This window comes from Callorhinus ursinus, unplaced genomic scaffold, assembly GCF_003265705.2.
Source record: "Callorhinus ursinus isolate GAN/ISIS: 27379988/994484 unplaced genomic scaffold, GSC_fseal_2.0 scaffold70, whole genome shotgun sequence".
NCBI lineage: Eukaryota > Metazoa > Chordata > Mammalia > Carnivora > Otariidae > Callorhinus > Callorhinus ursinus.
The window spans coordinates 4,725,213-4,740,310 of NW_027397132.1; the positions used below are offsets into that span (position 1 = coordinate 4,725,213).

The following is a 15,098-nucleotide window of genomic DNA, read 5'->3' on the forward strand; positions in this document are numbered from 1 at the left end:
GCTCTGCTGTGTGCTGGATTCTGCTTAAATGTTGTGGAGACTTCCACAGGTCAACACGGTCCAGTGTCCCAAAAAGGTAACTAGAAACAAGGAACACTGCCCACAGAGGGATGCTGAAGTGGTCAGAAATGAAAGACGGCCTCGGGATGGGGAGCAGACGACCATCAGGGGCCGCACAATGGACAGCGTGTGGAGCTCAGTCCCAGCAGTGGAGGCGCACCCCGGACCCGAGCCCAGCAGACCGGAGGTAGCCCCTCGCCAGCCCGGGCAGGGACCTCTCTGCAGAGAGGAAGGCCAGGCCCGGGGCCAGGCTCCTGCAGGAGAGACACCGCGTGGTGGGCAGCGCCTCACGACTCACACGGTTACTATGTGCCTGAGGGGTGCTAGAACCAAGCAATGTACCTTTTCAGGGTAAAAATGCCAATACCACGTGGGCACTTGAGAATTTATAAACGAACATTTAGGAAGAACAGGAGATGAGAAGCTGGTGCCCGCACTGTGATGTGGCTACTGAAAACAGGCACGCACCCAGCTTCCGATGAAGAAGGGGTGGGGGCCCAGGTGTCCTCCCTCCTCCTCCTCCGCACCTGGGGCCCTCCTGCCTCCACCATAACAGTGGGGGTCGGTCCGACCCTCCCTCTCTGCCATCCCAGCTGGACCCCACGACTGGGCTAGGAGGCCAGCCAATGTCCACCCACCGGCTGCACGCTCCAGGTGAGGGAGGGTGACCGCTTCCTCCTGGTCTTCCTCTCTGCAGAACCACCCCTGCCTGGGCTGGCGAGGGGCCACCTCTGCTCTGCTGGGCTCGGCTCCGGGGTGACACTGGCCTTCGGGTCCCTGGAGTCCAGGGCCACCTCCTCCGGAAGGTGGAGGGAGGAGTGGCCACTGCCACCCTCACGGTCCTGAGCCTTGGAGCGCCGGGTGGCTGCGATGAGAGCGATGCTCTTGGTGCTCATGGCCATCTCCTTGAGGGCCTGAGCGCTCAGGGCTGGGCCGCCGGCCTCCGCCGCCATCTGCGAGCGGGCCAGGTCCAGGCCAGTCGGGGGGCACATCTTGGAGACCAAGTTCTTCATACTCGGGGAGCTCGACGGCTGTAGGGACCAGCGTCAGCGATGGTCAGACATCACCAGGCTGCCCCGGTTGGCCCGCCCCCCGCTGGGCCCCAGAAACCGACTCGGGGCCAGTGACTCAGGGCAAGTGGGGTGGGAGGAGGGCCAAGGAAGGTGCATGAAGAAGCCAGTCCCTGGGTCCAGGACACCCTGGAGCCACGGGTCAGCACTCCCAAGGGCCGAGGAGCCCAGGGCATCTCCGCCCCACCTGGAGTCATGGATGGGGCTTCTTCCAGGGGCCTGAGCTTCCCAGCACCCCCACTAGGACAGGGGGCATCCCCAGCATGTGACCCAGGGTAAGAGTGCTCACTCACACTACCACTGGTAATCACGAATCTAGCAGCTTCTTAACGATAATTCATAGTTCATAGGAAGGGCGTGAATATTCACAGCCTGCCCCTCCCCGGAGCCCCTCCATCTGCTGTCTGCCCAGTCCCGCAGCTCTGCGGGGGCAGGGGAGGCCTCCCCAGAGCCCGGGCCCTGCTTAGGGCGGCACACAAACCTCGTGAGCTGGTGGGGTTAGCAGGATGCGGAGGGACGGTGGAGGGAGAAGGGAATCGGGCTTGCCCAGCGTTCTCGATGGTGTGGCTTGCGACGATCTGCAGCCGCTGCTGTGGGGAACACACAGACGCATCTGCTGAGCCAGCTGCCGGGGCCCCTCGGCCCTTCGTCCAGCCGAGGAAAGCAGAGCCTGAGCCCTGGGACGCTGTGGCCCACGTCGGGCCAGGGCAAGGTCGGGGGCCACACTGGGCGCGTGAGCCCTGAGTCCTTATCAGACGTGAGGGGGCCGCAGGAACCCCCGAAGTGGTGGCCAGCTGGACAGAAGCGCGGGTGGCCCAGGGACTCCACCTGCAGCCGGCTAGGCCGCCGGCCTCCATGACACGGGGGCAATCTTGTAGAGGACGGAGGCCCTACCTGGTGGGGTCTACACCAACTCTGGGTGGTTAGTGCCGGAACTGGGCTGCCGCACACCCAGCTGGCCTTAGATCTGCCACGGGAGAAACGGAACAGGAGGAAACGTCCAAGCTGAGACCCGAGGAAGGGCAGTGGAAGAGCTGTGCTGAGTGCTGGGGGATGGCACGGGCAAAGGCCCTGGGGCAGAGACCAGCTTGGCACATCCAAGACACAGCAAGGAGAGGAGGATGGAACAGAGACATAGACTTGGCCCAGGACCCTGCATGTGGAAGACTTTGGCCGTTGGAAGGGGAGGAACTGCAGACAACCTTCCAGAACTTGCCCCGGTCCTATGGGTCTACTCTGCAAGAACAGGGCTTTCTAGGAGCCTCCTGTCGAGGCAGGTCGTCCGCGACCGTAAGAACAAAGCATCACACGTCACACCCAGGCTCCCTGACGAGTGGGCTTGCGCCCCTGACCTGTGCTCTCTCGTCTACGAAATCCAAGTGGTGATAGGCCGAGCTGCTGGGAAGACTGCTCGCTCACCATGAGGCTGATGACAAGGGGTTTAAGCACCATGTGCAGGGCCGCCTACCCCCATGGCCAGGACTCCAAACTAGAGACACATGCCTGGCTGGCGTTTCCTCATGGTGAACCTCTAGCAAGCTGCTGAGCCCCTCCAGCCCGGTTGGCACCTGTGGAATAAGACTATGTATGCACTTGGTGCAGGGTGCCCCACGGCCGTCGGAGCGCCCAGCTCCCTCCCACCGAAGGCCACATCGGACGTGGGCAGCAACGTTTCCTATGCCGGCTCCGGACTCAGGACATTGCCATGGGAACCCCCTTGGGGTCTGGGAGCAAACTGCACCCTCTCCTCGCTGGCCTGCCCATTGTAGCCACAGGGACAGCAGGTCAAGGGTAGGGGGCACGTCCATCTTGTTCACTTCTTACTGCCTGGCACAGGTGCTCAATGAACACGTAGTGAGGTTTGCAGATACTCTGCTTGCCCGCCCAGTGGCCGCCCCTTCTCGCTGGGTAACGAGCGCCAGTGTGACTCAGAGTGACAGCGTGGCCCGCCCTGAGACGTGGTCAGACTCAGCCCGAGCCTGTCACGGTCCCCCCTTCCCTTCTCTGTAGGGAACTGGCCTAGCAGAGAGCAGGTGATCCACTGACCTAGTGACACCTACAGGGGAAGCCTCTGGAAGGGAATTTTCTCCCAGATGAAAAAGAGAGCCCAGCCCTCCCTTCCTCTTTAAGGTGTGGTTATATGGAGGTGTGATCTGTGGAGCTGTGGCAGCCTCTTCGACTCTAAGGGGAGACATTATTTACATGCCTGGGACATGGGCATCATCAAGTCATTTAAATCATGGCCCTGAGTCCCCGCATCCTCCAAATTCTCGTCAGATAATACACACCTGTGTTGATTAGATCAATCTCATTGAGAAATCTGTTACCTGCAGCCAAAAGCATTCTGTCAGGACCGACAGTGACCGGAAAGCTAGAAGGGGTCTGGAGACAGAGGCCCAACTCCAGTACGGGAGTCCTGCTCACATGCGAGGCAGGCTGACCGGCTTCCTTCCTCCACCCCCTCGCGTCGGGTTGCCCTCATGACGGCAGCTCTGCGTAGTGCGTCCCCACCACGTCAGGCACGTGCCGCCCTGCACGGAGGTATGCTCACCCCAGCAACTGCTTGATCAGGATCATGGTACAGGTGACTGGCAGACCGGGGACTCAAGCACCGGTCAGCCTGGCCTAAAGGCTGGCTGCCCACGGCCCACAGGCAGGGTCCCAGGGACTCGACCCTGTTAGGGCAGGGTGTCAGCAGCCCAGCCTGGCTGCGGGGAGACCCAGCTCCTCTCGTGCCGTCTGGAACATGGAGCCCGCGCTCTGGCTCACGGCCTGCAGGTGGCTTGGCCCGCTGTGTTGCCACAGTCTGGGCCGCCTCAGGGCAGACCCCCTCCTCCCTACACTGAGGGCTGGAGGTGAAGGGCCCACTTCACAACCGACCTGCGATCAGCCCTGTGTCAGAGTGGGGCCAACACCCGTCCTCTCTAATCCATGGGTCAAGCGGCAAGCTCAGGCAGGTGTGGGCCAAGGAGCAGGTGGAAGAGACATCTAGTCTTGACTGGGGGGATGGGGCACTTTGTTCTCATATGCACACGCACGTGCACACACATTCCCAAACATACACACGCACCCTGAAACACGCACATGCATGCACTTGCACAATAAAGGTACCCGCACACCAAGAAGCCCATGTACATGTGTGTGCACGCATGTACACACGCATGTACACACACACATGCACACCCCAAGGCTGGAGCCCTGCTGTTTTCATTCCCCCATAGGGCAGGGATCAAGCCTAGGCTTCGGGGCCCTCGCTGCACGTGAGTTAGACAAACCAGCGGCACAGGAATTTGGGGTCAAACTGGAGAACTGTGACCCTAGCAAGGATCAGAGGTGACGCCGACGACGTGTCGCTAGTTTTGCTGGGGATGCTAACTGCACTGTGGTCATGGACGGAGGTGTCCCAGCTGTAGAACTGCATTCTGGGGGGACGTGTCACGATGTGTGTGACCTGGGGGACAGTGTGACCTGAACCGGGTCCTCCCAAAGCTCCTGTGCTGAAGCCCCCGACACGACTGATCTGGAGAGGGGCCTTCGGGAGGTCAGCATGGGGCGGTCCTGAGCGCACAGGACTGCGTCCTTCGAGAGGGGAGGAGAGGGGTCTCTCCAGCACACGAGCACGTGGCACAGACACAGTGTGCACGGGCCGGGGAGAGGCTCCTCGCCAGAAACACACCCCGCTGTTCCTCCACGGCGGCCGCCGGGCCTCCACAACCGTGAGAGGTAGGCGCCAGGTGTGAGCCCCCCTGCCCGGGACGTTCTATCAGGCAGACGAGCGGCTAAGACGGGGACACAACCTGGTCAATGCTAACATGAAAACTGGGAGCAAGTCTGTGAGTGATGACTACGGGTCTGCTCTGGTGGTGGAAGTCACCAAGACAAAAGTCAGCAGGAGGGCGGACAAGCATTGGCCGTGGGACACGGTGGGACGCCGAGGGAACAAAATACACCCAAAGTGAAAGCCACCCTTCTAGCAGCCAGCTCCCCAGCCTCGAAACCTCCCTGCACAGCCAGCACCTCCTGGGACGTGTGTGTTCATCTTAAACAGCCCTGCAAGGAAGGGACGGTAGACGGACTTCCCGACAGGAGACTCGGGGCCATGAGCCCTGGGGCTGCACCCCACCAGCCAAGGGCACGGCCATGCCCAGGCGGGAGAGGGGAGGGCGTGGGTACCTGTCCGTCTGCAGCAGCATCCGCGGCAGCTCAAACTGGGCGCCCCATGGGAGGTCCTTCCTGTCTGGCTGGTCATGGCCGGCCTCGTCCGGCGGTGGGGGGGATAGGTTCAGAACCGAGCCATCCTGGGGACAGGCGGAGACGCTCACTTCGGGCTGTGCCTCCCCGGCACAGAGACAGAAAGGATGCTCTGTGCAAAGGGCGAGTGCCACGGAGCGCCAGGGCACAGCCTCGAGAAGCCACACACAGTCACCATGTGACCCGGGAATCCCACCCCCGGGCATGCACCCGAAGAACTGGAAGCAGGGACTCAAGCAGATGCTGCTACACCCATGTTCTCGGCAGCATCACTCCCAACAGCCACGCAGTGGAAGCGCCCCACGTCCATCGGCAGACAGCTGGACAGACCCAAGGCGGCCCATCCACACCGCGGAACATCCCTCGGCCTTAGAAAGGAAGGATGTTGTGATGCCGGCTCCCGCAGGGACAGATCTGGAGGGCGTCGTGCTTGGTGAAAGAAACCAATGCCAGATGGACAAGGACTATCAGGTCACCGGGTCACCAAACCCATAAAGACAGAGAGTAGACGGTGGCGCAGGGGCTGCATGCTCCCTGGGGACGGACTTGCGGTTCGGTAAAACAGCCTTCCTGAGTTCTGGGAGAGCGTCTAGAGAAGTGCGCCTGGGGGTGGTCCTGGGGACCCTGACATGCACTACAGGACACACGGCAGGAGTAGGGAGGAGAGCTCCCAGTGGCCGCGTTCTGCGGGTACCCGGGACCTCTCACCGGGGTGGGAAGCGGCTTTACACACCTTTGGATCCCTGGACCCCGCCCGTGCCACGCTTCTGGGCTACTGCCCCTCGCCTGCTCTGCCTGAAGCCTGGGGGGGGCTCTCTTTTCTCCCCTGAGAAGGTGAAGCAGGGGGGCAGGGGCAGCAGGCCCTAGCTGCAGGCAGGGGTCCAGGTGGTGACAACAGCAGTCCTCCGAAGACTGGATGCAGGGCCCTCCCCCCGGCCCTCTTCCCTGGGGAGCCCCCAGAATCGACCCCAGATGCCCCCAACATGCAGGAGACTGCCGGCACACCCCAGAGGAGAGCTAAACTAACTGAGGTTCCCCAGAAGACGCCCCTCCCAGGGTCCCTGAGGCACCACGGTCTGCCCCATGCTCTGGCTTCCTTCCCCTCCGCCCTCTGTCTCCCACACAGAATCTGCAGCTGCCAAGGGGCACAGGCCTGCGGGGTGAAGGGCACGCTGGCCCCGGGCTCAGCCCCAGAACACCCTCCTCGCAAACCTTCAGGGCGCCCCCGAGACCTCCCCGAAGCCCGGCCACTGGCTTGGCCGGCCCGGTGCTGCCGGCTCTGGCACCTGGCTGGGGGCTCCCTGAATTTCCTTCTCCTGTATCAGGGTCAGTCCCCTCACGGGGCTGGCGGGAGGGGCCCCAGGGCGACTCACCTGCAGGGAGCTGGACATGACCGAGTGCAGCAACAACAGACGGTTCAGCGAGCCTTCGCCCAGCTCCCGTGTGTACCGGCGAAAGCGCCGGTCCAGGGCCTCCGGCACTGGGATGCCGCCATCTGCAGGACACGGGAGAGCATGCAGATGGGCCAGACATCCCTACTTGGGCAAAAGACAGTGTCTTCTTTTTTTGGAAGTTTGAAGGCAGATATTCCAACCTGATAAAGGAGGATTTTCCAGAGAGGGGGCTACCCGCACTCTCCCATGGACGGTCTGTGCCCCGTGTGTGCATCTGAGTGGATTTCTGACACTGTGTTTGGCCTTCCCTCACATCGCGGAGTGTTTCACACCCGGGGCTGGGGGCCGGGGGTGGGGGACAGGGCCGGGGACAGGGCAGGGGACAGGGCTGGGTAAAGGCCGACGGGGGTCCCCTCCTACGTCCCAGGGACCAGGCTTTTGTCCGAGCACGTGCATGCGGTGCCCACCTCCCCCTTCTGGGGCTAGGGCAGGGCGGCCTCACCCTGAATCAGCTGCCACAGGTCATGGATGAGTTGCTCGCAGAGCTGCCGGTGCTGGTGATGACGCTGGATCACAAAGTCCTTCTGACAGAGCAGGTGCCTCCGGCGGAGCTTGCCGGCCTGCAGCTCGGTGTTCTCCAGCTCTAGCTCGTGCGCCCAGCACAGCAGCCGCAGAACCTCCCGCTGGTCCTCGCTGATGACCTGTGTGGGCAGCAGCTTCTCCAGCTGCAACGCCTTCCTCTTGGCATTGGCCAGCCGCTGCTCCAGCCCGGCCTGTGGGGGGACGGAGCGTTCGGGCGGGAGCCTACGGTCCATGCTCCCAGCCAGCACGTCCCAGGGGGCTCGGCCTCGCACCCTGGCCTCACGAAAACGTGTGGCCATCACCCTGCACTAACCATGCCCTTTATCATCTGCGTTCTGATGCTTTCACACCTGGGGCCTCGCCGACCCTGGAGGGACTGCCCCTCCCAAGGCGAGCTCCTTCCTGAGGATCCTAAACCACCCACCCAGGAAGCACATGTCTCAAAAGCAGACCAACCAACCCAGAGCCTGCACCCCAACCCCCTCCTAAATGGGGCTCATGCTCTGGGCCACTGTCCCCCCGCCCTAATCCCCCAGGGACCAGACACCCAGGACAGCCCCTCAGCCCCAGAGCCCCTTGGAATTACTCAAACTAGCCGGGCCTGAGCCTGCTCACCCAGCCTCGCCCCTCCTTCCCGGGGAAACCATGAGAAGAGGCTCTCACCCCTGCTGCGGCCTCCCTCTGCCTCCTGACCGGCCCTGTGTGTCCCCTGCATGAAATCCCGAGCCCCTTCCTTCTGGAATTGTGAGTAGGACTAGATTTTCAATGGCGGTCGTCTCCTGGTCTGTTGGCCCTACTGTGCCTCAGACCATCTATGAACACACGACACTTCAGAACACACCCCAGGACTCAGCCCTCACTGCTGTGTGCACAGTAGGAAACCAGTGCTGCAGCCAAAGCAGCCGTGCGTGCCCACCCCCTGGACCCCGGTACCAGGCACAGGTGGGAGGACACCCCCAGTGTGGCCCAGGACCACGTGCTCCAGCCTTTCACTTCCTCCTCAGATTGGGAGGGCGCAACTTCCAAAAGGAAGTGCTAGGGAGGTTCCAAACTGCTCGGGGAGATGCGACAACATAAGGAGCTCTCAGCTTGGCTACGTGGTTTTTAAGTGAAGTAAGTGCCACCTGCCATCAGCAGCGCGACCTCATCAGATGCCTCCTCCACGAGCCTGAACAGACACCTGCGCACGGGAACCACTGTGCAGACCCAGTGGCTCTCCAGCCGGGGCCGCCCCTGTTGCGCGCTGCCCCCTGCTGCCCCCTGCGCCCCCCTGTGGCCGTCACTAGCGGGAAGGGCATGGACTCTGCGGTCGGCCCAGGTCCCATCCCGGCTCAGCTCCTCCTGCCTCCAGGGAGGCGGAACAGCTTATCTCGGCTCCCTGAGCCGTCCCCGTCCGCAGTACGGTGCTGGCGGCCCGACCCGGTGCGCTGTGGTCACACCCCTGCTGTGACCTGCATGTGCAGCCCCCTCCCCCACCTTGATGGCCGCGGTTTTCCGCTGCTCGGCGAGAAGCATGTTGACCTCCTCTCTGGCCAGAGCCACCTCGTGTGGCTCCGCGGACTCGCTCTCGTCCCCGTCCACGTCGGTCTCTGCCGGCTCCTCGTCCCTCTCTGGAGTCCCGTCACTGTGCGCGTGCTGGTGGGTCTTCTCCCGCTCCCAGCTGCAGCCGCAACAGAGGGATCGGGGGTCAGGGTGCAAGCCACGCCTGGGTGGGTCTACCCGCGGGCCTGGGCAGAATCGGGTCTGCCGCCTCATCGCTTCTACACTCGTAAAACACAAAAAGGCATGAACAAAAACTGGAAGGAAATAAAGAGGCAGTGACCATTAAGCAGGATTGCCGGACGATCAAGCGCAGGATTCCCCTGCCTCCAAGCCCGGCTCTGCCCGGGAACCTCGGGCCACCTGTACGCAAACGCGCCCCCATTGAGCCCGGCTCCCGTGGCCGTAGGAGGGCAACAGTGCACCGGGGCTCTGGGGATTGACATGATGACCCCCGCTCAGGGCAACCCCTCAGAGGGGCACGGTGGGCACCATGGGGGAAGAACGGCAGGAAGGGAGGACAGAAGCGGCAGCAGGGCTGGGCACACCTGCTCCCTGTGTGACTGTAAATAGCGCCCCTTCCCCCCTCAAATGCGTCCCGCTCCAGATGACAAACAGCACGATCAGTCCCTCCATATGTGGTCAGTCTATTCACAGTAGGTACAAACAGCAAGGACGTGTGGAACGGCAGAAGAGTCCTGGCCTGGTGGGTGTGCAAACCCACATCCCCCTCTGAGCCTCAACGTCCTCTTCTGTGAAATGGGGCTGATCCTAACCTGCCAGGGCTGGCTCTGGACTCCAGCCTTGGACGGAGAGATCACAGGGACCCAGAAGCCTTCCCCCACCTGGCCCAGCTTAGCTACAGGGGCAGGAGAGCAGGGAGGGATTGGGCCAGGAGTCCTGCCCGGGAAGAGAGGGTGCCCTTCACTGAAGTTCCCCTTGGCAACCTGCAAGCAGTAGAGAGAAGCTGGACAAGAGCACAGGAGGAACTCCTACCAGTGGCTCCTCGCGTTCTGGCTGGCCTCCTTGCCCCACGGGGATGGTTAGTGGGCACACTCACTCTGCAATGGTCAGCAGGTGGCGCGATGTGTCAACGTGCAGCTCTATATTGGTGTTCTCCAGCTCCACCAGGCTGCGCCGCATCTCCAACTGCTCCTTGAAGGCCCCAAGGAGCTGCGCCCGTATCTTGTTCATCTGAAGGTGGCTATCCTCCTCTCCATCATGGGGGGGAGTCATGACTGGGGGCAGGAAGAGAGCCAGCTGCCCCAGGAGCAGTGCTACCTAAGCCAGGGTTGAACTCCATGCCTGCCCACCAATACCAGGTCCGCACCAGGGAGGAACTCTATACACATGTTTGGATGGATGGATGGATAATGGATGGGTGAATAATGGATGGATGGACGGATGGATGGATGGACAATGGATGGGTAAATAATGGATGGATGGGGTGCCTGGGTGGCTCAGCGGTTAAGCGTCTGCCTTCAGCTCAGTTCATGATCCCAGAGTCCCTGGGATCAAGCCCTGCATCAGGCTCCCTGCTCAAGAAGCCTGCTTCTCCCTCTCCCTCTGCTCCCCTGCTCCTGCTCTCTCGCTCTCTCTCTCTTAAATAAATAGATAATGGATGGATAGATGATGGATGAATGGGTGGGTGAATGATGGATGGATGGATGGGTAGATGATGAATGGATGGATGAACAAATGGGTGAATAATGCATGGATGGATGGATGGATGGGTAGATGATGGATGGATGGATGAATGGGTGGGTGAATAATGGATGGGTGGATGGATGGATGGGTGGGTGAATGATGGATGGATGGATGGATGGATGGATGGATGGACGGAGAGACGGATGGGTGGATGGGTAGATGAATGATGAATGGATGGATGGATGGACAGATGAATAGGTGCATGAATAATGGATGGATGTGGAGATATGGACGGAGAGATGGATAGATGGATGGATGCGTGGGTGGATAGGTAGATAATCGGATGGATGGTTTAGATGGTCTCTTTGCCTGATTTGGGGTCAGATTACCTGGATTTGAGTCTCAGGGATCCAAGGAGGGGTGTGGTTGGGCTAGCCATCTGAGTTCAGACCTCACTTCCTCATGGAAACCCTCCCAGAATCTCAAGCTGGGTCCACCTGCCACTTGTTCTGATAACATCCTGCCTTCTCCTTCACAGTCCTCTGCATATCGATAATTGATAAATGTTTTGTGATACATTTGACACCTCTTTCCTGCTAGAATGTAAGTTCCACAGAGCAACCTAGTTTTGTCCTTTTGTTTCCCATGTAAGTCCCTACCTAATAGTTGTCCACAATTAATTGATGGTATTCCCCTACTGTCCCATTGGTAGCTCCACTCTGGCCACACATGGTCTATTCCCCTGACCTGGAGGGCAGGGATCAAGGGGCACCTTTTCCTTAAATGCCAAGTGATCTGAGATGGGCAAAATGAGCAATGCATCCAGAGACTGGACCATTGTAGTCATTACACGATTCTGGGGGAGTACTTGGTACCCTGGACATTCTCATAATGCTCCCGGCAGAGGCATACACACAGTGTCCCACTGACACAGGACCCAAGGGAAGCCCGTCACGCCCTCAGGGCTCACCATGAGACCACCACCCCCTTATGATGTTGCCCGCCTCCCCAGTACAGACCACCTAGGGCCAGCCCCAATAATTAAGAGGCCATCAGGGTGAAGGCCCTTGTGGCATGCCTCCCTATTCACCCCCAGCCCCAAAGAAGCCCAAGCATCCTGGTCACCACCTAGCTTTGCAAATGCTCTACAACAACCCCATCTTCCACCCCCACCGGCCTCCCAGCCCTCCACTGGCCCCACGGGACTCAGTCTGCCATCAGCAACAGCCCCTTTTCATGGAACACTTCCTCCCTCCACCTTCTTGCTCCAACAGAACTCTGAGCTCTCCAAATCACCTAAGACAAATGGGCACCCATGTGCCCAAGGAGGCTGAGTAGCTAGAAAGCCCCAAAGTACCCATCAAAGAGGATGAGATACTCAGACTCTAGTGGAATGCTCCGTGGCTGTTAGAAAGAATGGGGCAGACCCACTGTGCAGGTGGATGGCCCCCAGGACTCACCGCTGGGTGAGGAAAACAAGGAACAGAGCAACGGCCATAGGCTGGTGTCACTTACCTAACAGCCCAAAGCCCATCCCCTGCCCCACGCGTACATGCACACAAACCACGTGTCCCTCTCTAGGGACGCTGCACAGAACACAATCCAGACAGGCTCACATCAAAATGACAGCAGTGGCCTCAGGGAACGCCCCCTCTTCCCAACATTTAGATACAACTACTGATTTATAGGAACTCAGAGCATGGAGCTGTCGGCAAATCCACGGGACAAATGACTCAGTTTCTTCAGCAAGACTCAAAAGGAAAACCACAAAAAGGGTTTTCCCTTTTTTCTCTTCTATTAAGTGGGGATGCCCACTTAATAGAAGAGACCACATTTGAGGTGTGGCCCGATGACACCGATGGGCTTGCTAGAAACATGCATGCCTACCAGCCCTAACCCTTCGAGATGATGGGATGGGGGCCGCGTGGGAGGACAGAGCGAGCCTGGCGAGGAGTGGCGGCTCTGGTCGGGGGCTGCCATTGTGGCCTTTCTCCTCCACCAGTGCCGGAAATTCCCGTAACAAAAGACATGAGCCACATGCCTGCGTGGGGTCGGGATGCACGGACGGGCCTGCCCTGCCCTCCCCTCCCTAACACACCAGTTTGCTCATCCGGACCCCCTCGGGGGGCACACTACGGTCCCACAACCTCCTGGGCACTGGAGGGCACGTGCCTCATCGCAGATCTGGAGGGGTGAGGGGGCTGGAGCACAGAATGCACGCGCTGTGTGAACGGTTTGCCACGAAGCCGGCCTCCCAAAGACACAGGGTAATTCACACGCCCAGGAAGAGTGTTTATGCTGCCATCTACATCCTGCATTTTATAGCATCCGTTTACTATGACCTGACGTTGTGGCTTTAGCCAATCCGATAAATGAAAATTGTTTCAATGTGTGTCTGTTTCCTGACGCAATTAAGAATCTTTCCCTGTGTTTGTTGGCCACTAGGAATTCTCTGAATCACCTATTCATTTCCTCCCCTCAGTTCTGGACTGGTGGTTCTTTCTTATTGGTTTTCAAAAGTCCTTTATTTATTATGGCAACGCTTATTTTAATCAGCCAAAAGAACACGTACGCATGTAGGTACGTATGTACATGTACACACATACGTATACCTTTCTTACCAGCATTTTTAAGGGTACCTTTTTAACTTACTGATTCGTTTTGTAATTTTTGGAAGAGCTATGATATGCCTACCCCTAAGGTAGGCGTACCGAAGGCTGGTTTGGGAAGAAGCAGGGAATGGAGAGAAACTGTGTGATGGGCATGGGGTCTGCTCTGGGGAGGCGGGGATGCTCTGGGACCAGATGGAGGTGGTGGCCACACAGCACCGTGGACGAGCCTCGAATGCCATGGAACTGTGCATGTGAAGATGGTGAATTTTAAGTTGTGTGAGCTTTGCCTCAGTTAATAAAGACAAATTTAGAGGCTGACATTAGGGGAAGTGAAGAACTCTCTGCACTCTCTGCACCATTTTTTGTAAATCTAAAATTATTCCGGAACGGAAGATAATGTTTTTAAAGAAAAACGCATCTGGGAGGAGGGAAGAAACAAAAAAGTGGGGAGGTGAGGAGAGAAAAAGGTAGGAAGGAAGAGCTCAGGAGAAGGCCGGGAAGGCAGCCGCTCGCTCCGCATGCTGCGGGCCAGGAGGTGGAAGGCAGCGCGTGGTGGGCTGGGACTGAAGCCCACGGCCACGGCCACGCGTCCCGGGCAGGGGACGGCAAAACCACAGGGGCCCCGGGACCTCGGCTCTACCTCGCGCATCCCGGACGCCAGGTTCACGTCTCTTCTCCATCTCCTGCGTCTCAATTTTGGATTTGAGGCGCTCGATCTCCCTGCGCAGGTCGGAAATGACGTCCGTGTACTGTGCGATGCGGTAGGACACATTCAGGAGATTGCGCTTCACCTGGTGGGTGGGACCCACGGCCAAGGTCAGAGCAAGAGGGAACTGCCCCGCCACGTGAGGTATTCATGCTACAAGGACGCCGACACATTTTGTTAGGAAAACTCAGATCGATACAACTTAGCCTTCAAGACAAAGGGAACTGGACCCCTGCCCCCACAGGGATGAGCCCCGAGGACACGAGCCAGACACAGAAGGACACGCACGGGTACCGCACTCCCACGAGGTCCCAGAGTCATCAGACTCACAGACACAGAGGGCAGACGGCAGGGCCCGGGCTGGGGGGAGTGGGGGGGGGGTCCGTGCATCACGGGGACAGGGTCTCCGTGTACAGGATGGAACATTCTGGAGCTGGATGGTGGGGGAACGGTGCCCCTGAACTGGACGCTTAGAAACGGTTAAAGTGGCAAATTTTATGTCATGCATATTTTGCCCCAGTCAAGAAATTTCAAATGATCCGTCAAGAGTTTTTTAAAACCCCTCCCCTTGGGTGAGCACCGCGATCACTTTCATCTGTGCCCTCTGGACCATCCTCTGTGCAGTTTTGTGCGTATATATGTGCAGAGACACACACGGGGAGTTTCTTGGTATAGGCTTGGCTTTGGTTTTTAATGTAAATTATATCAGACCAGGGCTATTATTTTCTTTTTCATGTTGTTGTGTTTTTTGTTTTTGTTTTTGTTTTTGTTTTTGTTTTTAAAGGAGGCTCCAGCCCAACGTGGGGCTTGACCCTGAGATTGAGAGTCACATGCTCCACCTACTGGGACGCCAGGTGCCCCCTGGAGCTATTCTTCTCTAACTTGCTTTCCTCATCCAGCGCTGGGGCCGGGAGGCCATCCGTCTGCACAGATGGGTCTACCCCATTCTCTCTGAAGCTGCACAGTGGTCCACGGGACGGATGCACCAGTTTGCGCGCCCCGTCCCCTTCCATGGGCACTTTGGGGCTTTCAAGTAGAGCACATGGGTCCGAGTTTCTCTCTGGTGGGTTTGGAGGGTGCAAGTGCTGGTCTCAGGCTGAACAGAGGCGCTTGACCGCCCCGCGTCTGCACACCCTGCCCTCCCTCACTCGGGGCGCGGCGTCCTTGACCGAGCCTCTCAACTCCATATTCTCGGCCACTCTTCCTTGCAGCACCCCGTGGCTCCCGTTTACAGCAC

General features: G+C 59.2%; 1 protein-coding gene across 1 annotated transcript in view; it reads right to left on the reverse strand.

The window, feature by feature from the left end:
* Positions 1–15,098, reverse strand: part of LOC141371374 (kinesin-like protein KIF19) — a 34,951-nt gene that overhangs the window by 7,661 nt on the left and 12,192 nt on the right. Inside the window, exons 10-19 of the mRNA XM_073886344.1 lie at positions 13,785–13,946; positions 12,236–12,248; positions 12,028–12,044; positions 9,957–10,090; positions 8,834–9,017; positions 7,278–7,548; positions 6,755–6,876; positions 5,304–5,428; positions 1,612–1,720; positions 699–1,091 (exon numbers count right to left, since the gene is read on the reverse strand). Of these exons, the coding sequence (XP_073742445.1) occupies positions 699–1,091; positions 1,612–1,720; positions 5,304–5,428; positions 6,755–6,876; positions 7,278–7,548; positions 8,834–9,017; positions 9,957–10,090; positions 12,028–12,044; positions 12,236–12,248; positions 13,785–13,946 (1,530 nt within the window). The remainder of the gene's footprint in view (positions 1–698; positions 1,092–1,611; positions 1,721–5,303; positions 5,429–6,754; positions 6,877–7,277; positions 7,549–8,833; positions 9,018–9,956; positions 10,091–12,027; positions 12,045–12,235; positions 12,249–13,784; positions 13,947–15,098) is intronic.